Genomic DNA, 21,978 nt, shown 5'->3' with positions numbered 1-21,978 from the left:
TGACGTACGCAGCATATTTCAGCATATTTAGCCGTGTAAATTAAAGAAGTGCACTCAACCGTCTAATGTACTGCTAAAACTAATCAATAGCTTCAAACGTAACAAATTTAAGGTAAATGAGTCGAAAAGCATTTGTTGTGGTGAGTACGAAACAGTTTTTCCTTGCTATCCTTTATTAATAGCGAAAGCAGGTTTCGCAGTTATTGTTGTGGCATAGAGTTTGAACTCCTGTTTTCTTAATTAACGTTAAATTGGTGCTGTCCAGTAGTAAGCGAGACAAAAGTTAACCAATATTAGTTCACAAATGTAAGGAAAAACCCGTCACTAATTTAAAGCTCTATATCGACATACTTCTTGTTCCTGCTACTCGGTACTATGAGTATTCACCCAATGTCTCTTCTGTTATACGAAATAAAGCATTCGATTGAAATATATATATGCTCGGTACGTTAGTAAACAGAACTTACAAAGATGCCTATATGATTATGCATACTTTATATTTTTGTCAGATCTATCTCAAAAACTTTTGTCTGCAAATTTTTCTCTGCCATTAAGAATGGTTCAAATGGCTCTGAGTACAATGGGACTTAACTGCTGAGGTTATCAGTCCCCTAGAACTTAGAACTACTTAAACCTAACTAACCTAAGGACATCAGACACATCCATGCATGCAGGATTCCAACCTGCGACCGTAGCGGTCGCGCGGTTCCAGACTGTTGCGCCTAGAACCGTTCGGCCGCTACGGCCGGCTGACATTAAGAGAATGATTACGAAAGTACAAGAGAATACAATATTTTTAAGGTTTGTTCGAATAACACTAAGCCTATGATCAAAAGTTGACTGTAGGAAACAGTAACAACTCTATTTGTATTAATACAACATCGATTAGCGGCCAGGCTGCAACAGTAATAATAGTCTCCTGGTAACGGCAATGGTTACTGAATAAAACGTCGTAGGTTCGGTAGTTGTCTAGAGCAATTTTTTTTACGTTATATTCTGTGGAACAAAGTACAATTTATTATTGTGAGAATCGTAAATATAAGTTTAAACTATACTGTACAGTCTACCAGGTCAAACTTTTTACCGGTCACGATAACTTTGTACGGTACCACTCACTATTTTTCGTTTTATGTGCTGACTGTGGCAGTTTTATCTCTAAGGTTTCTATTTTGTAATTAAATTGCCATTAAACCATCCCATTAGCTCTTCTGCCTTTTTTGCTGTTCGAATGGATTGGAAATGAAGTAACAGAAGTGTAAAAAGGAGACGAAGGCAAAGGGCCAGAAATGAATAAAATTAACTGAATGGTTGAGTAGAGTTCCTGCAACCTTTCCCATTGTGACCAATATTCTCCTTCTTGTTGCATATCTCTCTTCGGAAGGAATTCTGTACAGTGTTCCCCCCTTTTCGCTTCGAAATGAACAGCTGAAAGCAAAGCACTGAGGCTTTATTCTACTTCAAACTTCGAAGGTACACAACAATTCTTGTGAGACCTGAGTTTCTCCTGGCGTATACAACTTTCAAATAACTTCCGGGAATTCAGCAAGGTAACACTTTCAGCGACCGCCGATATTTCGGCGGGAGAACACCCCGCCATTTTCAAGGCAAACTGCAACGGACATGCAATTCGCAGGTGAGGCAGCATTGACTCTGTCCCTTTGATTTTTGACAAGGGAGAGAGCCGGATTCCAAACAGTGTTTAAACAGAAACCTCCATCCCTGTTAACGAGGTTGTTCGCTAATTTAATCTCAACTGCCTCCCTAATAACACTGTCCCAATAGCTGGACGTGCATGCCAATATCTCGGTGTTATTATATAACATGGGTTGACCAGTATCCAAGCAATGTTCGGCAATAGCGGATCTATTCTTACGCTTCACAGGCAACGCTTGGGGCCACAGTGACTGCTAATGTCACGTGACGCAGTTTTAGCCAGTCCTGAACGGCGGACGGCGACAAACGCAGGGGAAAAGATGGACATGCATTCCTTTATACAGAGCTTTACCCACACACACACACACACACACACACACACACACACACACACACACACACACACACAGTGTAGAGCGCCAGATTTGCACCTGGTGGCCACAACAGGAACTAATTTGTTTTCCAGATAGAATCGATTCCGCTATAACGCATTAACATATCTACCAGGCATTATATGCCGATAATTACAGTCCACGCTGGACCTCCCTGATTAGCTGCACTTTAATTATAAACACCTATTATGTAAGCGCAGCTAAATCGAATGGGGAACCATCCTAGTGACAATAGTAGCCGCAAATAGCGAAATCAACTGACACGAACGACTTTGACAGTGGGCAAAATTTTTAAAAATGACTTTTAAATTTTAATTGGACGTGAATGGTGGGGAGTGGCTACAGGGCAATGTTCAACGTTACTATGTTGTAAATAGCGTGTGTGAGTACTTTCTTGTTTCATTCAAAAAACTGGCTACTTAAAAGTGTAATTAACACCTCAGAATTAGGGGATATAATAGTTTATATGAGCTCTTATTATGTTGTTCTTTGTACAGATTGCCTGAGGATGCACCGGTAAGTGGTGCGAAACCGGTCGAAGATTTAATAAAAATCATTCACACAGCCAGTGCGGAATTTTGTTTGAAAAAATATATGGAAAGTGCTTGAAAAGCGTTGAAACCAGGAGTAGGCGACAAGGCGTTGGACGCACACGCCTCTTCGCACAATGCGGAGGCTTCCAGCTTGCCCGCTATGTAAGGTGGGGTAGGCGCTGATTTGTGGTAGACAGTACAAAGCTGGTGCAGTCACAAGCGTCTTTTAGCACATGGTAGGTGTACATTGTTGGACATTGACCCCCTCAGCAGTGTTCCCGTGTTGGCGCAACGGAATCGTCAATTACGATTGTAAGGGCGCAGAATCATCGTAGCCTGACTGCCGATCAGTGGAAAGGAGTCTCCTGGCCGCATAAAACATCTTTCTTATAACACCATGTAATTTCGTGTCCCGAATAACGTCACTCATGAGATTGCTGTTCTAAACATGCACCGCGCCTCGGATGCAGGCCGATGTTGGCAGTACCACTCCGTGGAGGAGGTTCATCTGGGCTTCCATGGAACCTCCGGTAGAAATCAGATGTACCGTAACACCTGCAGACTACTTGAGTATTAATTCTGACCACCTGCGTCCCTTCATGCTTCCCCGACGGCAGTGGCACCTTTCAGCAAGATAGCTGTCCGTGTCACAAAACCAGGATCTTGTTACAGCGCGTTGATGAGTATTGTAGCGAACTCATGCTGATGTCTTCGACACCATGTTGGCCTAATCTGAACCGTATGGAACATAACTTGGGCACTTCGGGCGCCAGCTCAGTGCCCACAAACAGTAAATTACGGGAATTTCCTGGAAAATGCACCACCATGTCTATATGGTGCGAAAAGTGGCAGTTGACCCTGAATAAGGAAAAGTGTGAAGTTGTTCACCGAAGTACTAAAAGAAATCCACCAAATTTCGATTACGCCATAAGTCACACGAATCAAGGACTGCAAATTCAACTAAATACTTAGGGATTACAATTACAAATAACCTAAACTGGAACGACTACCTAGATACTGTTGTGGGTAGAGCAAACCAAAGACTGCGATTCATTGGCAGAACACTTAGAAGGGGCAACAGGTCTACAAAAGAGATTGCTTACATCACGCTTGTCCGCCCTATTCTAGAGTATTGCTGTGCGGTGTGGGGTCCGCATCAGGTAGGACTGACAGATGACATCGAAAAAGTACAAAGAAGGGCGGCTCGTTTTCTATTATCGCGGAATAAGGGAGATAGTTCCACAGATGTTGTACTTGAATTGGAGTGGCAATCATTAAAACAAAGGCGTTTTTCCTTGCGGCGGGATCTTCTCATGAAATTTCCATCACCAGTTTTCTCCTCCGATTGTGAAAACATTCTGTTGTCACCCATCTACATACGGAGAGATGATCATCACGATAAAATAAGAGAAATCAGGGCTCGCACAGAAAAATCTAGGTGCTCATTTTTCCCGCGCGCCATTCGAGAATGGTACGGTAGAGAAGCAGCTTGAAGGTGGTTCATTGAACTCTCTTGCACGCACTTTATTGTGAATAGCAGAGAAATCACGTAGATGTAGATGTAGACTACAACTGCCAAATACCTCCGGAAGCTTGCTAAAGAATTTTCCAATTCATTCCACGTATACACTCTGCTGTATTGTCTGCTAAATATCGCCCAACACACTATAAAGCAGATGGTCGTGATGTCTTGCGTCATCAGAGAATCATCAGTGAACTTCTGATAAGCAACATATACTACCTCGTGCTGCTTAAGTAATATCTGTGGCACTGAGCTTCCATACCAAATAAAGTAAATATTACCTGTAACGAAACTTCCTTCTCATTGAACTTGCTGGTAAGAAGGTGGTAGCTCGGGACTCGAATTCGGAACTTCATGTTGCTACACCAAGGCGCAGACTGTGTTCGAGTTCCAGTCGATCATGCGGTTGTAGTCTTTCAGGCCTTCAAATTCTCCTATAAGTGGTATATATTTGTCTTCTTTCTCAAAGACTCGATGCAGCTTTAAAAAAAAAATTATAGAGCCTCCTAATCTTCTTTCTTAATTACTCCGCTTTTGTGTACTGAATTCTTGTTTCACCTTATACCATCAGAGTTTTGCATTCCAAGCCTATTGTGCCGATGGTTGGCACTAATGCTATCGACAGCGGCTGTGTCAAAGATATCGCAAGATCAGGTGCCCTCAGTGATCTCTATGCTGGGTGCCCACGTATCTGAACAGTGAGAAGTGACAACAGGCAGCTAATGGAGGTGGACGTTCAGATTGGAGAGATCCGTAAAGTGTTTGCGAGCCACGTAGACGTAAACGGTGTCGAGAGCAGGCTGTTGGCTCTTGTAGGATTAGCACATGGTTTCTGCGCCATCAGACAGAACCGCGTTTAGCTACGTTGTGGTAACGGGCTCCAAGCTAATATATGTTGATGTTGCAGCAACATTTGAACGCTTCCCGAGCGGGATCAACTCCTTCCAGATACATGTTACAGAGTACGGTTGAGTCTGCATGAGCATATGTGTTCACGAGGAACTAACAGCCACATTCGATAAGCTGTGCTGTGCTGGGGGCGCTCTCAGGTGATACTTGTCGGGTCATTTTTGAATTGGATGATGTTATGATGATGGGACCCGGGTTTGGAGGCTGTTTTGTGGTACGTTGTGGTTACGCATCACTGACGTTATACTGTGAATGTTCTTGTTTTTGCATATTAGTCTAAAGATTAATGCCACCGGTATACTGTAAGCTTGGACAGTAATTATTTCTGCGTGCTTATAGGTACGACAGTATTGCGGTCGTTCGTCGTCAAGTTGATGGTCAAGAACATTAAGGTGCCTGTCTTGTCCAATATTACCGAATGTTTTTCTGTTTGTGGCACCAAGTAAAATTGTCCTCTATAGTATATACTGTCGAGGCTAATGTAAAGCTTACACAGTAACATTGAGGTTTGCGTTAAGGCTGAGGTTTCACTACATATATTTTTGAGGCAAGATTAGAAGTGCTGTATGTTTCACTGAACCTTATTACGATTTCTTCGAACTATTCCCGTCACCTTAAAAGATTTCACTACCTTCCTGGCCGAGATTTAAAATTTACTGTCGCGCAGTAAGTGGTACGGTTAGTTCTTGCTTGTGTGTGATCTACTGTTAGTCTGTGTCTACAGCATACATGTTTCAGGAAACGGACTGCATTGTAGTCAAAGACTGCGAAGCTGGGTTATTGTGTAATGAAAGCAGACGTCAGTAGCCCGGATAGTCATTAACAGATGTTCAGCGTAAGTGGAACGTATGACGTAAATGGTAATGCGTCGTCAACAGACCAAATTACCTTTCAGCCGGCCTGTCGTTTTTTTGTGAACTTATTATTGTTCTACTTAATGGTTTTGTATTCTTTATTAAGAGGACTGAACGACCTTTCTCTGATATTTTTGTATGTTTACGTAATAATTACGCTTTTTTTAAAAACTTGTGTAGGCAGTCTAGCGGAATTACGTTTGAGGAAATTGTTTTAATATTGTTGAGACATTGTGGGAGTTTCTTCCATGTTTTGGCGAGATGCGCATTATTAAAGACATTGGCCAGTATCTGTAAACTGCGGTGTTACATTGATGTTAAAAATTTCTTGACTTGATATTTTGTGGGTAACAATTTCTATTCTGAAGAATACATAGCTGTATGTTAATTTGAAGGGGTGTTTGTTTTTGGAATAAATAATCTATTTTTTTACATGTTAAACAAATGGATGCTACGAGTGAACGTTTGTTTACACTCCTGTCCTAAGGTGCCAATCAGCCATGGTAATTTGTGTGGGCTGCGTAGATTAATTAACAGCACACTATAAACATAGTAAAAAAATGCATTTCCCTGTGTAACGATAACATCTTTTCGGTTATAGCACACAGTCATGTCAACTAAAATTATTCTTTTATTACTATATTTGTTATTATTGCCTCGGTAGTACGGTACTTGACGTCCGCAAATAGGGTTGTACGATGGTCACGTAAGAGATTTGTTAACTCGTCAACCAAGTTTATAATACGTACCGATTTCAAAAAGTAATATATACATTTTGTCCCGTGCTAATACCACTGCACAAGAACGGTGCATTATCAGAAGTGAGTATAAGTTCCTGGTTTCGTGACCCAGTTCTGCTGTGGTACGGAAAACAAGTGCTTTACAGGTGCTCGATTGAAACAGAACGGCTACTGGAAACGTACTCCAGATTCGAATTACGTGGTATAATACGACTAGCATTGATAAAACATTTAAATTGCACAGAGGTTCACCTTGAAGTACTGGGGGACCAATGGAATGCAAAGTTGTGTCTATCCGTAATGAAATGGTGCCAACAATTTGACTAAGGCCGCACAGAGGTCTTAATTGCAGACTGGTTCATGGTGAAATTCTGGCAGACCAAATCTAGTGTGGGTCCAACCGTAGTGAAATGGTAAGCAGTAGTTTGATCAAGGCGGCACGGACGTTTGTGAAACTGATAGAGAAGTCCAGATAATCGCACTATCCGACTTCCTTCTCACCATCCCACAACCTCTTTCATCCCTTCTCTTCGCCCCCCCCCCCCCCCCCCCCGTTTTTTTCCACGGATTTTCTGTTTCGCTTTCTCTTGCCTGCTCCACTGGTGACCCTCTATGCTTTTCCTGCGTCCTTCTCTGCCGTCGATCTCTGTCGTAATTTGCCTTTGTATAATTGCTTCTCCAATTTTCTTCCCCTTTCACATTGACCGCCAATTCAAACCAGCTATTCATGGGTTCAAAAACTCGCCTGTTCCCGCCTTTTCTCTTGTGCTCCTTGTTGTTACCCATACTCTCTTCGTCATTATATTTGCATTCTTCCTCATGCCCCGACACATTTCTTCCCTAAGACACTGCATCCGTATCCCAGTACCTAATTTAGAGCCTAGTATTATCCTCAGTATTTTTCTCTCTTTTTTTCAAGTTGTTCTGCAAAGCGGACGATAAGCAGTTAAGACAAGAACATAACGGAAGTTTTTGAAATCTGGTGCTACAGAAGAGTGTTGAAGATTGAGTGGGTAGATCTAACAGCAAACGAGGAAGTACTGAATCAGTCTGAGGAAAATAGTAACCCATTGCACAACCTGACTAAAAGAAGGGATCGGTTGACTGGGCATATTTTGAAGCCTCGGGTAATTACCAATTTTGTAAAGGAAGAGAGAGTGGGAGATAAAAACTGTAGGTTTCAAAATATAGTAAGCAGGTTCAATTGAATCTAGAATGCGGTGGTTATGCAGAAATGAAGAGGTTTCCACAGGATAGACTATCATAGGGAGCTGCATCAAACCAGTATTCGGACTGAAGACCACAACAGCAACAACAACACTTGCACCATTTCTTCCTCGTTTTATCGTCTCAGCAGCATATAATACCACATTCATCACCGTTGCCTTGTAGTGTTTCATCTTTGCGTCTGTATTCTCTCTATTGTATACAACTCTACTCATACCGAAAGGTGACCTCATCTTATTCACCCTCTCTCTTATACTTTCCTTCTTTGTTAGTGTTTCTTGCTGTTATATATTCTCCACGTATTTAAATTTGCCCACCTATTCCACTGTGCCATGTATGTTCTCCCGTATTGCGTTGTATCAACATCATTGTCTTGTCCTACCCGATACTCAGTTCCACCCCTTCGGGTATCTTGCTTAGGCTGACGAGTTGTGTCTTTGTGTCTTTTTCTATCCCACTTCATTACAATAGCTATATTCTTTGCACTGTACGGAACTGAATAAAAATATTCAGTGATGACGGCACGAATGTGTTGAGCATCAAAAACCACAGTTGTTTGCATAACAGATGGACGTGAATCCCCATAAAAGTTTTCTGTGGCTGCTGTTTCGTTTTAGTGTCTTCAAAGCTAAATTAACCGATAATAAACTTACCTGAATTTCCAGAATTTATCTTTTTTTGGAGAGTAATCCTGATGTTTTTGTGAGTACCAATTTCCACGAATGTTTCCCAGCCAAACGTCATATCCAGCATCAGCCAAAATGAACCCTGAAATAAAAGGAAGGGAAACAATCGAGTAGCTACCGTCACAGGTCCAAATGCATTCACTTCTGCCTAGACTATTCAACATGCTATATGTCATGGAGGACAGTAGCGATTACACCGACCACAGAGATGAATGAACTTATAGCGAGCTTGCGCAGAGGTAAACACTCTAAGACAAAAAAAAAGAAGACGCGCCACAAAGGAATTATTAGAATGGGACGGAAATCGGTAGACGTCGTGTGAATGTTCAAGCAAACAAATGATTACAATTTCAGAATAGCTTCATAATTTGTTAATTAAAAGGGTTTCACAAATTAAGGAAGTCAATAAAGCGTTGATCTACCTTTGGTCCATATACAAGCAGTTATTCACTTGGCATTAATTGCTAGTTGCTGGATGTTCTAGTAAGTGGATGTTGTCCCAAATTCTGTCCAACTTGCTCGTTAGATTATCAAAATTCCGAGTTGGTTGGAGGGCCCTACCCTTAATGCGCCAAATCTTCTAAATTTGGGAGAGGTCCGACTACCTTGCTTGCCGAGGTAGTGTTTGGCTAGCAAGAAGAGAAGCGGGAGAAACTCTCGTTGTTTGTGGGCGAGCAATATCTTCCTGAAATGTAAGCCCAGAATAGCTTGCCGTGGAGGGCACCAAAACAGGGCGTAAAATATAGTCGACGTACCGGTGTGATGTACGGTTGCGCTGATGACAGCCAAAGGGGTCCTGGTACGAAAAGGTATAACATCCCAAACCATCGCTCCCAGTTGTTGGTCCATATGGCGGGCGACAGTTAGATTGGTATTCCAGCTGTCCGGGGCGTCTCCAGACGCGGTTTCGGTAAGCATGGCGCCTGTAATTTAATTTACTGGAGTAGAATTGTCTTCAGTGTTGAGCCTCGCTTCGAAATGAGCCCCGGTGACTAGCGAAGAAGTGTGTGGAGACACTCCGAAAAGCAATGAAATACCAACTTGTCTGTCGCCCGTCTTACAGCAGGACAAACAGCAGTAATGCTGTGGGGTTGCCTTTCCCTTTCATAGCAAGACACCTGTGTTTGTCAACATGAACGACATTCTACGCTCCTTTTTATTGCCATTCATGGCAAAGCATCCTGGGATTACATTTCAGCAAGATAATGCCCGCCCGTGCACGACTCGGATTTCCACTGCTTCTCTTCGTGCTTACCAAATCGTGCTTTGGCCTGTTAGGTCACCGTATCTCTTTCCAGTTGAGAACGATAGGGGCATTATGGGTACGATCCCCAACCATCTCGGAATTGTGACGATCTAACGCGCCAATTGGACAGAATTTGGACGGTACCCCTCAGCAAGACACCCAACAACAATATCAATCAATGCTAAGCCGAATAACTGCTTGCATTAGGGCCAGAGGTGGACCAACGCGTTATTGACTTGCTCGATTTATGAAACTCTTCCTATTGACTAAATCAACCAATTTTTTTTTCAAAAATTGTGATCATTTGTTTGTACGTACAAGTACATCACATCTACCGATTTCCAGCCCGTTCGAATAACTCATTCGTGGTGAGATCCTTAGGCTGTATATACACATATATACAGGGTGTTCCACTGATCGTGACCGGGCCAAATAACTCACGAAATAAGCGTCAAACGAAAAAACTTGTCTAGCTTGAAGGGGGAAACCAGATGGCGCTAAGATTGGCCCTATAGATGGCGCTGCCAAAGGGCAAACGGATATCAACTGCGTTTTTTTTGTTTTTGTTTTTTAAATAGGAACCCCATTTTTTTTACATATTCGTGTAGTACGTAAAGAAATATCAATGTTTTAGTTGGACCCCTTTTTTCAATTTGTGACAGAATGCGCTGTAATAGTCACAAACATTTGGCTCATCATTTTAGATGCCGGCCGGAGTGGCCATGCGGTTCTAGGCGCTACAGTCTGGAACCGCGTGACCACTACGGTCGCAGGTTCAAATCCTGCCTCGGGCATGGATATGTGTGATGTTCTTAGGTTAGTTAGGTTTAAGAAGTTCTAAGTTCAAGGGGACTCATGACCACAGCAGTTAAACCCCATAGTGCTCAGAGCCATTTGAAGCATTTTAGACGAACAGTTGGTAACAGTTAGGTTTTTCAATTAAAATACAGAACGCATGAACATTTGAACATTTTATTTCGGTTGTTCCAACGTGATACATGTACCTTTGTGAACTCATCGTTTCTGAGAACTCACGCTGTTACAGCAAAAAGTGCTCGAAATGATGTTCATCAACCTCAATGCATTTGGCAATACGTGTAACGACATTTCTCTCAATAGCGAGTAGTTCGCGTTCCGTAATGTTCGCACATGCCTTGACAATGCGCTGCCGCATGTTGTCAGGCGTTGTCGGTGGATCACGATAGCAAATACCCTTCAACTTTCCCCACAGCAAGAAATCAGGGGACGTCAGAGCCGGTGAACGTGCTTCGAAGACCAATCCACCTCTCATGAAATATGCTATTTAATACCGCTTCAACCTTACGCGAGCTATCCATCCATGTTGGAAGTACATCGCCATTCTGTCAAGCAGTGAAACATCTTGTAGTAACATAGGGAGAACATTACGTAGGAAATCAGCATACATTGCACCATTTAGATTACCATCTATAAATTGGGGGCCAATTATGCTTCTTCCCATAATGCGGCACTATACATTAAACCGCCAAGGTCGCTGATGTTCCACTTGTCGCATTCATCGTGGACTCTCCGTTGCCCAATAGTGCATATTATGCCGGTTTACGTTACCGCTGTTGATGAATGACGCTTCGCCGCTAAATAGAACGCGTGCAAAAAATCTGTCATCGTCCCGTAATTAACCTTGTGCCCAGTGGCAGAATTGTGCACGACGTTCAAAGTCGTCCCATGCAATTCCTGCTGCATAGAAATACGGTACGGGTGCAATCGACGTTGATGTAGCATTCTCAACACCGACGTTTTTGAGATTCCCGATTCTCGCGCAATTTGTCTGCTACTGCTGGACGGATTAGCCGCGACTGCACCTAAAACACCTACTAGGGCATCATCATTTGTTGCAGGTCGTGATTGACGTTTCACATGTGGCTGAACACTTCCTGTTTCCTTAAATAACGTAACGGCGAACGGTCCAGACACTTGGATGATGCCGTCTAGGATACCGAGCAGCATACATAACACACGCCCGTTGGGCGTTTTGATCACAATAGCCATACATCAACACTATATCGACCTTTTCCGCAATGGTAAACGGCCCATTTTAACACGGGTAATGTATCACGAAGCAAATACCGTCCGCACTGGCGGAATGTTACGTGATACCACGTACTTATACTTTTGTGACTATTACAGCGCCATCTATCACAAAGCGAAAAAAGTGGTCCAGTCATATTTCTTTACGTACTACACGAATATGTAATAAAATATAAGGGTTCCTATTTAAAAAAACGCAGCTGATATCCGTTTGACCTATGGGAGCGCCATCTAGCGGGCCAACCATAGCGCCATTTGGTTTCCCCCTTGAGCTAGACGAGTTTCGTTCTTTTTAGTTATTTCGTTTGATGCAGATATTTGACCCGATTACTATCAGTGCACCATCATATATATATATATATATATATATATATATATATATATATATATATATATATACCTTTCTTTGCCTGCAGCGTACCCTGATTTTATAGACTAGTTAGTACTCCAACGGAACTGGCTGCAAATTCCTATCCAACCATTCAGATTTTGGTTTATCTTTGGTGTCTAAATCAAACATAGAAATGTAAGGATGGCTCCTTAGAAAAGACACAGGCGATGTCTTCCTGCAGTTCATTCCGACTGATGCTGGTATCGAAGGAAATTTCATATCTAAGTTTTCGTTCTTCATTGCAAAATTTCCTAAACTGCTTCGTAATTTTCAACAGTAATGACGCCCGCTACATTTATAGTTCATATCAGTTTCCCGAAAGTCTTATTTTGTCTTATCAGCTTAATGAGAAAAGAAGGACCATTACTATTGTTTTTGGCTTGTGAACTGTTCCTCTAGTGCTAATGTCGGGTGTGTGTGTGTGTGTAAATATAGACACTGAAGTAAGAACGCCTCATTGCAAATATCATACGGATTCACAAAAAGTCACTTCTGTAGACGAAGTCACTCACACATGCTCGTGCACTGTCACTATATGATAATCCTGTAGTGTACGGAAAAGTGTCGTCATTGAGTGACTGTAGGAGGATAGAGGACGATTTACACATTTTCTATTTGACAAGGTGAATGGCAGCTTGCTCTAACTGTAGGGTAATGTAAGTCAATGCAGATGAGTGGGAAAAACGGTCCTTAATTTTCAAATACAATATTAGTTGTGTGTTGCTTGACACGGTCTTGTCGATTACATATGTAGGTGTAACACGGCAAAGCGATATAAAACGGAACGTGCGAGTAAGTACGGTAGTAGGGACTTCTTTTTATTTGCATAATTCTAGAAAAGAGTAGCTCATCTAGAAAAGAGACTTCTTATAGAACATTAGCAGGATACATTCTTGAGTATTTCTCGACTGTTTGGGATGCCCACCAGGTCGGACCAAAGGAAGACATCGGAACAATTCAGAAGCCTGCTATTAGATACACTGACGGACCAACACACTGAGATCACCTGCTTAATAGCTTGTTTGTCCGTCTTTGGAACGAAATACATCACTGATTCTGCGTATCAGGAATCCGACAGTTTGTTGGTAGGTTTTTGGCATTAGATGTCTACGCACAGGTCATGTAATTCGCGTAAATAACGGGCTGCTGATACGCGTACGCAGTGATGCCGCCCGATAGCGACCCGGATGGGTTCCATATGATTTACAACATGCGAAATTGGTCGCCGAGATATCAACTAGTGTTCACTATAATGCTCGTCAAACCACTGTAGCATGGTCCTGGCTCCGAGACACGGGCAAGTATACCGTCGGGGAATGAAGGGATGCAGGTGGTTCGCAGCTGTCAGCGTGTATTCGGTTACTGCCACAGGACCCATGGCAGAGCAGGAGACTGTCTACCATAGCACAATACTGCTCCCACTAGCCTGCGTCCGTGGGACGCTGCACGTTTCGAGCACCAGTTCACTTCGATGACGGCGTTTCTGGAGTCGACCAGCGACCTTGAGTAGCAAAAATGTGATTCACATTAAGAACCGACGCGTTTCCATTGATCGATCGTTGACTCCCAATGGTCCCGTGCCCACTGCAGTCGTACTTTATGATGTCATTGAGTCAACATGTGAACACATTGGGGTGGTCTGCTGCAGAGCTCCGTGTTCAACAATTTTCTATGAACAGTGTGTTCCGAAACACTTGTGCGTGCACCAGCATTGTGTTCTTACGGCAGAGATGCCACAGATCACCATCTATTGTACTTAACAGAACAGACAAGCTTCGAACCTCACGTTCTTTGAGAAGTCGTGGACGTCCAAGCATTGAGCGCCTCGTGGTAGTTTCACTGCCCTTCAACGTGTATCCGTAGATGCTCGCGACAGTGGCACGTGAACATTCTACCACCTTCGCCGTTTTCGGGATAGTCTTTCAGAGACTCTGCGTTGTAATAATCCGCTCTTTGTGAAAGTCGCTTATCTCAATGGATTTCCCCAATTGTAGCCCATATTCTCGCAACGCCAACACGCGGCAACTAATGTCACGGTGGGCAGTCGTCATGATGCTTTGCTTATCAGTTTACTTTACCAGTAGGTTCCGTCAACAACTGAGTATTGCGGAAATAAACCATGTACTCCAATGGGAAACCCTGGAGGAAAGTTCTTTTCGTGAAACACTACTTAGAAAATTTAGAGAACCAATGTTTCGGCTGATTGCTGAACAGTTCTACTGTCACCAACATATGTTTATCGTAATGTCCTCGAAGGCAAGAGAAATTATGGTTCGTACTGATGCATAGACAGTCGTTTTCCCCTGCTCCACTTGCATGCGGAACAGGAAAGGAAATGACTAACATTGGCACAAGGTATTCTCCACCATGCAAAGTATGGTGGCTCGCGGAGTATGTATGTAGGTGTAGATATAGATCTGTAGAAAAAGTTTAGTGCTTAATGGCAGTGAAATAATTCGAGTTTGAGCCCTAGCTCAGCTGGGAAATTATTGAACAGGAAATTAGATGTGGACTACTTTCAGTGAAACATTCCTGCAAACCGCAAGTGTGGTTTTTGAGGAAATATAAACCATGATGGCTGGACAACGTTGTGAACCACGTTCCTCCAGATTAGGAGTCTTGTGCTTCTACCACTGTGCTACTTCCCTCGGTCTAGAAGCTGGACCAGTTCCAGGTGATGAAAGAAATTATCATCCCCATAAATTTTTGGACAGTGTGATATACCTTTTGCATTTCTTACTTTTATGTTTTCATCCTCTTTAAAAGCAAAGAGAAAAGATGAGGTGGTAGTAGCCCAGCGTAGAGCCTGTGCCTACCGTCAGGTATTTTTGACTTTCAGATGTCAGAGCAGTTTTTGTTCTTGTACGAGTTGTTGGAAGGCAGATTTCGCTCAGTGAGTGAACGAGTGAGAACCGCCATTTTTAGCGAGTAATCGCAGACCGCCATTGTGCGTATTTTCTATGTGCATCGAACCGAAATATAGTAGTGTTTTATTAACAGAATATTTGTGAGAGTTATTATTATTTCAAGTAGTAATGCAATAAGAAGAACGGAAGCCCACCTGTGTACTTCGGAAAATTTACGAAGATCCGAATATAACAACACGGCCACAGTCAAGGAGACGGAGATCGGACATAATATTAATAATTGGTACGCATAAAATACTATGAAGACGATTTATTTATATAAATATAAACTAAAATGATTCCTTTCCCGTTACAGGCAATGCCTAGCTTATTGTGCTTGTCCTTCATGCCAAAGAATTAATCTCTTTAATTCATCCATTTTAAAAAAGCCACACATTCCAACATTTTATTATCATTCATTCCCTATCCTATTATACTATCATTTTATTATATTATAACAGGGGTAGGACAGCTGGTGAGATACTGTCGCTGATCGGTAGACTTGCAGCTCTGTTCCAAATGTCGTTTCTCCATAGCGTCGCATTGTGTGACGCTATATCGCCCTGATCTGTCCGCCAAATGGCGACATTAAGATAGGAGGCTAGTTTTGTGCTATTTATTTAATGTGTATTTAATATACAGATAAGTAGGTAGAAAGTAATGACATACTAGTGGACGACGACCTGTTCAGTTACAAAAGATGAAAAGGTAAATGTGGTGTAATTCCCTACGATTAGTAATGGGGAGGAAGCCGAAGAATAGTCGAGAAAACCTTCCAAGCATTTTGAAAACCAGTGAGAATGTCGTAGAAAATGTGATATTCGTAATCCTGAGAAATGTGGAGCTGAAATACGGAAAAAGATGAATAATATACGACATATACAAATGGCAACAGGGATTAACTAAAGTGGAATATTAATAAAAGGAGAATCTGTGCTAAGTGCAATGTAAGCAGGATCTTAGTTTATCACAAATATTGTTTACTTGTGCATAGCAGAAGTAGAGTTACGGATAAATTAAGAAGAAGGCGCTGCTGAGTAGTAGAAAGCCTGGCTTCTGTCCGAAGCTGTTAAAACAGAAGGTGTAGGAGAAGTAAAGGAATTCCTACCCCTGGAAAGCAAGAGTGCGCATGATGACCAAGCAAGGAAGACAGAGAAAGGTCGACTGGCGCACATAAATATTACGTTAATGAAAGAGCACTATTGATATCAAATGTTGTTAGGAAATTCAAAGACAAGTCTAGCAATACTGCATCGTATGGTTATGTGCTTTAGCAGGACAGAATGAAACAGTGAGCATTTGGTAGCATCCAGGAATATGTAACTGGGGACTGGAAGGGGAAATACAGTAGGAGCATTACGTAGAGAAAAAAGATAAGAACAAAACAGGAAATGAGTAGAGATGACATCCAGCCATGCACAAAGTTGATGATTTAAAACAGTCCACGTTCTGTTATAAGATCTCACGTTCTCTCTCCCTGCTGTTAACGTACTTGCTCATAAAAACACCGTCACAGCGAAAGGCCGCACTTGCGATCATCGCCTTCACCTAAACAAATGATCGCCAAACTTTTTTGACATTGTGGGGCAGCATCTAGGGCCGAATATGTACCGACCTTTCTATTACAACCGAGTTGACGAAATAACGTTTTTGACAGCCCGCGACTATGTTGCGAACGCTACTTACACGGATGTTTGTCGTTACGCCGCGTCGATCAGCCAGTGGTCTTAAATATAAACATGAAACACAACTGTAGTGCTTCGTATCTATGAAAATCGTGACGGTCAATTATTGTTAGATTGGCAACTCCGTACTTATAGATCATGTTGTTTCGTGCTTTCCTTCGTTTGAAAATAAGTTATGAACGGTTTACTCGTATTACTTTTATAAACGTATAACGATGAAGCACTGTGTAGCTTATGGTTATAGACAACTTCAAAGGAAAGGACGTGGAGCTTAGTTTTATAGGTAATTTATATATTTATTCAGAACTAGTGTTTCTCACATTGTATTTAATGTATAAATTACACTACTGTTGATGGTGCTTCTCGTATTCAATTCTATAGTTGTGTCTTGTTTACGCAGATTTCCTTTTTCTCGGCCGGAAATTCTAAAATTATTAGTGCAAGCAATTCGCAGAGAAAATTGGTCCGCTACTGTGCAAGGGAAAAAAGATGATTTGCATGCTGAAGAAGATACTCTTAGTGGTACTGAATCCTGGTCAAGATAGGTATATTAAACTTAATTGCACTAATGTGCAATTGGTACCAAGCGAGACCAGGAGCATTACTAAGATTGTTAACAGAAGATGCAGTAGCGTCTGTCTTTCACTTTCCTAAATATTTGCTCAGAAAGATGGTTGCAAGGAGATAATTGGCACTCAAGTAAGTTAAATACGTTACAAGCATTCAAGTTATAATTGTATCAACGAAATAACAGCTAAAACAACATTTGCCATTGAAGTATTGTTTGTTAGTATGCCAGAGAAGCTATTATAACGGTGAACTATTGTGAGTGCAAAATTTCAGTGATCTCCTTGCAGGATGTAAACTAGGCAGATATACATTTGGTAAAGTCTCCTGAAGCACTTATAGAAAGCAAAGGAACGTAGACAACTCTCCGTTCACCAACAAAAATAAATTTGAGGAGGTAGATGAGAAGATTACAAATGTCTGTAAGTCGAAGAAACAAAAAGATTTCATTGATGACCCAGATGATTGTTGAATTTAAGAAAAAAGGACATTACAACAGTAATCATTTCAAATTTAATTTTAGTAGTTTCCCATTGCATTTCATATTTACCCAGTTGAAAAACTCTGTATGTGACAAACAAGTCAGAAGTTACTCTGATATCATAAAGCTGTTTGTTCTGACATTACATCTTTATTATACAATTTTAAACTTGGTCTACGGCGGCAACCATAAATAAGTTTTCAATATATGAAGTACACAGCCAACCGATTGCATTAGTTTAATATACATATCTTGACTAGGATTCAGTACCACTAAGAGGATCTTCTTCAGAATGCAAATCATCTTTTTTTCCCTTGCACACTTTAGGCACCACCATGCTCAAAGTGAAAATGTTGATTTAAATGATGCTTCAGTAAGACAATGTTTAAATTATTTCTGTACCCTGAATGATATAAATATTAGTACTTACATCGACAATGTTTTGTAATACATAGCACAGTTTGTTGATAACAAATGTTGATCCAATTACTAAGTGTTTTGAGTGATCCAGGTTGTTAATTTGTGAGAATGTCCATGAAAGTGACCCCGCATTTTGTAAAAAGCCTATGTCTGAATCTTCTGCTTTTACTTAGCAAGTTTCTAGGGAGAACTTAAATTTACTTCTGAAAATGTTTATAAAATTATTATTTATTTTGAGAAGAATTTTCGTAGTTTTGCTACTGTGGAAAATCTGGGCAAGGCTTATGCTCTGTTCGTTATTCAGTCTGTCACCATTTTTCTGTTAAGGAAAGCAATATTTTTAAATCACATTCAATAAATTTTGCATTCTACTTAGAAGATATGGACAAATAAAACTCGTTAAAAATATTGTATCAATATAGATTCGATTCAGATTAAGAGCTAAATCAAAAACTGCAACTAGTAAAGTCTAGGGAAAAAACTGTTCTGTATGACAGAAGTCAACTTCAATCATTCTGCTTTGAAATGTCTTGTACAAATAGTAAATAGAAATGAATATTGACTTGAAGATTGTTTAATTTTAAATTTTGTTCGTCCCTTTACAAAAAACCAGCTAGAAGAAACAATTAAAAATTTCAGAATGTTATATTCGTTGTAAACATATAAAGCATTTTATTTCGAATGAAGGTATTCAAACTTGCAATTGACATTTGATGAACGTTATAACCAAATTATAGAAATGTAATGTCTCCTGGGAATTTTTTTTACTTTACAGTTTTTCAGCTAATGAAAAGACCAACATGAAGAGACAATTTATTTATCAATAGGAATTTATTTTGTATGGATATTTCAGTGCTAGATCAGAAATGTAAGGCCTATGGTATGAAGATTAGCATCTCCAAAACGAAAGTAATGTCAGTGGGAAAGAAATATAAACGGATTGAGTGCCAAATAGGAGGAGCAAAGTTAGAACAGGTGGAAGGTTTCAAGTACTTGGGATGCATATTCTCACAGGATGGCAACATAGTGAAAGAACTGGAAGCGAGGTGTAGGAAAGCTAATGCAGTGAGCGCGCAGCTACGATCTACTCTCTTCTGCTGTGCACCGTTCAATCTTTCGACCAACTTTGTTGTATGGGAGCGAAAGCTGGGTGGATTCAGGCTACCTTATCAACAAGGTTGAGGTTACGGATATGAAAGTAGCTAGGATGTTTGCAGGTACTAGTAGATGGCAACAATGGCAGGAGGGTGTCCACAATGAGGAAATCAAAGAAAAACTGGGAATGAACTCTATAGATGTAGCACTCAGGATGAACAGGCTTAGATGGTGGGGTCATGTTACACGCATGGGAGAAGCAAGGTTACCCAAGAGACTCATGGGTTCAGCAGTAGAGAGTAGGAGGAGTCGGGACAGACCAAAGAGAAGATACCTGGATTCGGTTAAGAATGATTTTGAAGTAATAGGTTTAACATCAGAAGAGGCACCAATGTTAGCACTGAATAGGGGATCATGGAGGAATTTTATAAGGGGGCTATGCTCCAGACTGAACGCTGAAAGGCATAATCAGTCTTAAACGATGATGATGATGATGATGGATATTTAATGTTCGAATAATTGCACGACTGAACAATCAGGCACGTCAAAAATTCAAATTTCACATAAAATGTGATACATTACACTAGCCTGCATGGTATCAGATGTCTGAAAACTTATACCGACACTACGTCAATTTTTTATGCTCCTTCCAAACCTGTTTTCAGTTTTTTCCTATCATGTACAGTGTTGCCGTAATCTGCTTCAAAGTATATTGCTGTGCCAGTTGGTTAAATATATTATTGGAGGGAAATTTTGTCAATATACCTCTCGGTTGCTACACCTGCTGATTCTAGTTGTTATTGTGTTTATCTCAGAGGCTTGCATTACCAGTGTTATATTTCGATTATTCAGTATATTTAAGAAAAGAATTGATAAAACAACTCGCCTGTTGTTTTGCAATTACTGCAATGTAACACGCAAGTGTGTGGACGACCCCAATGTTTTCTGCTGCATTTGTGGAAGTTATACAGTGCCTAATCAGAGAATGGTTAAAACAGCCTTACTGAAAAAAAAGCTTACCATGCTTATTTTAAAATTAAATTTGGTGACCAGAACAAGAGATGGGCGCCATAGACAGTTCGCCGCTGTTGTGTTGAGGATTGTGGTAAGAAAAGAAGCATGTCATTTGCAATTCGAATGGTTTGAAGGTAGCCTAAAATCGCCTTAACGACTGCTGCTCCGCTTAGTTATTGTTCAGGGGTGCAGTGTATGCAAACTTTGATTCAGCCGTTAGGCCTCTTACACATGGAGAAGATCTAGTTGCTCCTCTTCCTTCAGCTGTTTTAAAGAAAATGGCAGAATATGATGATGAAAATGAAGCTGATGCAGTTACCGAAGACGATAGTGATGTCTACCAACCTGAATATGACTTTACTCCACAATTATTCTCTCAGAGCGAACTTAATGATCTCGTAAGAAATTTCAGTTTGCCTAAAGAATCTGCGGAATTATATGGCTCCCTATAAAAAACTAAGAATATTCTGGAACCAGAAACTCATTACTCATGGTGCAGATATAGAGAGAAAGAACTAGTTGCTTTATTCTCATAGAACGCTTTCTTGGCTTCCTGCATTAATGTGAATGAGTTAACGCACTTCTATGGCACTGAATATGATCCTACTCAGTGGGGACTTTTTCTAGACTCAGAAACGAGGAGCCTGAAGGCGTGTTATTGGACAATGGGAAGTGTATGGGTCCATTCCATTCCTGTGGCTCATTCAGTTCAACTTAGAGAGGCGTATGAGAACATGAAGATCCTCTTAACAAGTATCCATTATGAGGAACACGAAATGCTAATCTATGGTAAACACGTACAACCATCAAAAAGAAACGCAAAGTACATCTATTTTAAAAAAGCTGATAAAATGCTCTTAACTCCTATTTAAGAGACAGTCCCCATTCCTTCATAACTGATCACGTAAGTGTAGAAAAGATGTGGAATGATTTCAAAGAGATAGTATCGACAGCAATTGAGAGATGTATACACACATAAATTAATAAGTGATAGTACTGACCCCCCCCCCCCCCCCCCCCCCCCCCCCCCCATGTTACACAAAACGGGTCAGATCGCTGTTGAAGAAGCAGCGAAAACAGTATGCCAAATTTAAAAGAACGCAAAACATCCAAGACTGGCAAAGTTTTGCAGAAGTTCGAAATATAGCCTGTACTTCAATATGAGATGCTTTTAATAATTTTCGGAAAGAAACTCTGTCTCGGAATCTGGCGGAAAACCCAAAGAGCTTCTGGTCATACATAAGGCACACCAGTGGCAAGACGCAATGACACCTTCACTGCACTATAACAACGGTGAAGTCACTGGTGACAGTGCCACTAAAGCAAAGTTATTAAACACGGTTTTCCGAAACTCCTTCACCAAAGAAGACGAAGTAAATATTCCTGAATTCCAGCCAAGAACAACTGCCAAGATGAGAAACATAGAAGTGGATATCCTAGGTGCAGCAAAGCAGCTTAAATCACTTAATAAAGTCAAGGCCTCCGCTCCAAATTGTATACCAGTCAGGTTCCTTTTAGAGTATGATGATACAATGGCTCCATATTTAGCAATTACATGCAACCGCTCGCTCACAGGAAGTTCCGTACCTA

General features: G+C 41.1%; 1 protein-coding gene across 1 annotated transcript in view; it reads right to left on the bottom strand.

The window, feature by feature from the left end:
- Positions 1 to 21,978, bottom strand: part of LOC126282341 (lipase 3-like) — a 276,871-nt gene that overhangs the window by 71,696 nt on the left and 183,197 nt on the right. The window contains exon 7 of the mRNA XM_049981998.1: positions 8,484 to 8,598. Within this exon, the coding sequence (XP_049837955.1) occupies positions 8,484 to 8,598 (115 nt within the window). The remainder of the gene's footprint in view (positions 1 to 8,483; positions 8,599 to 21,978) is intronic.

Source organism: Schistocerca gregaria, chromosome 7 (genome assembly GCF_023897955.1).
Source record: "Schistocerca gregaria isolate iqSchGreg1 chromosome 7, iqSchGreg1.2, whole genome shotgun sequence".
NCBI lineage: Eukaryota > Metazoa > Arthropoda > Insecta > Orthoptera > Acrididae > Schistocerca > Schistocerca gregaria.
This window is presented reverse-complemented; position numbering and strand designations above follow the sequence as displayed.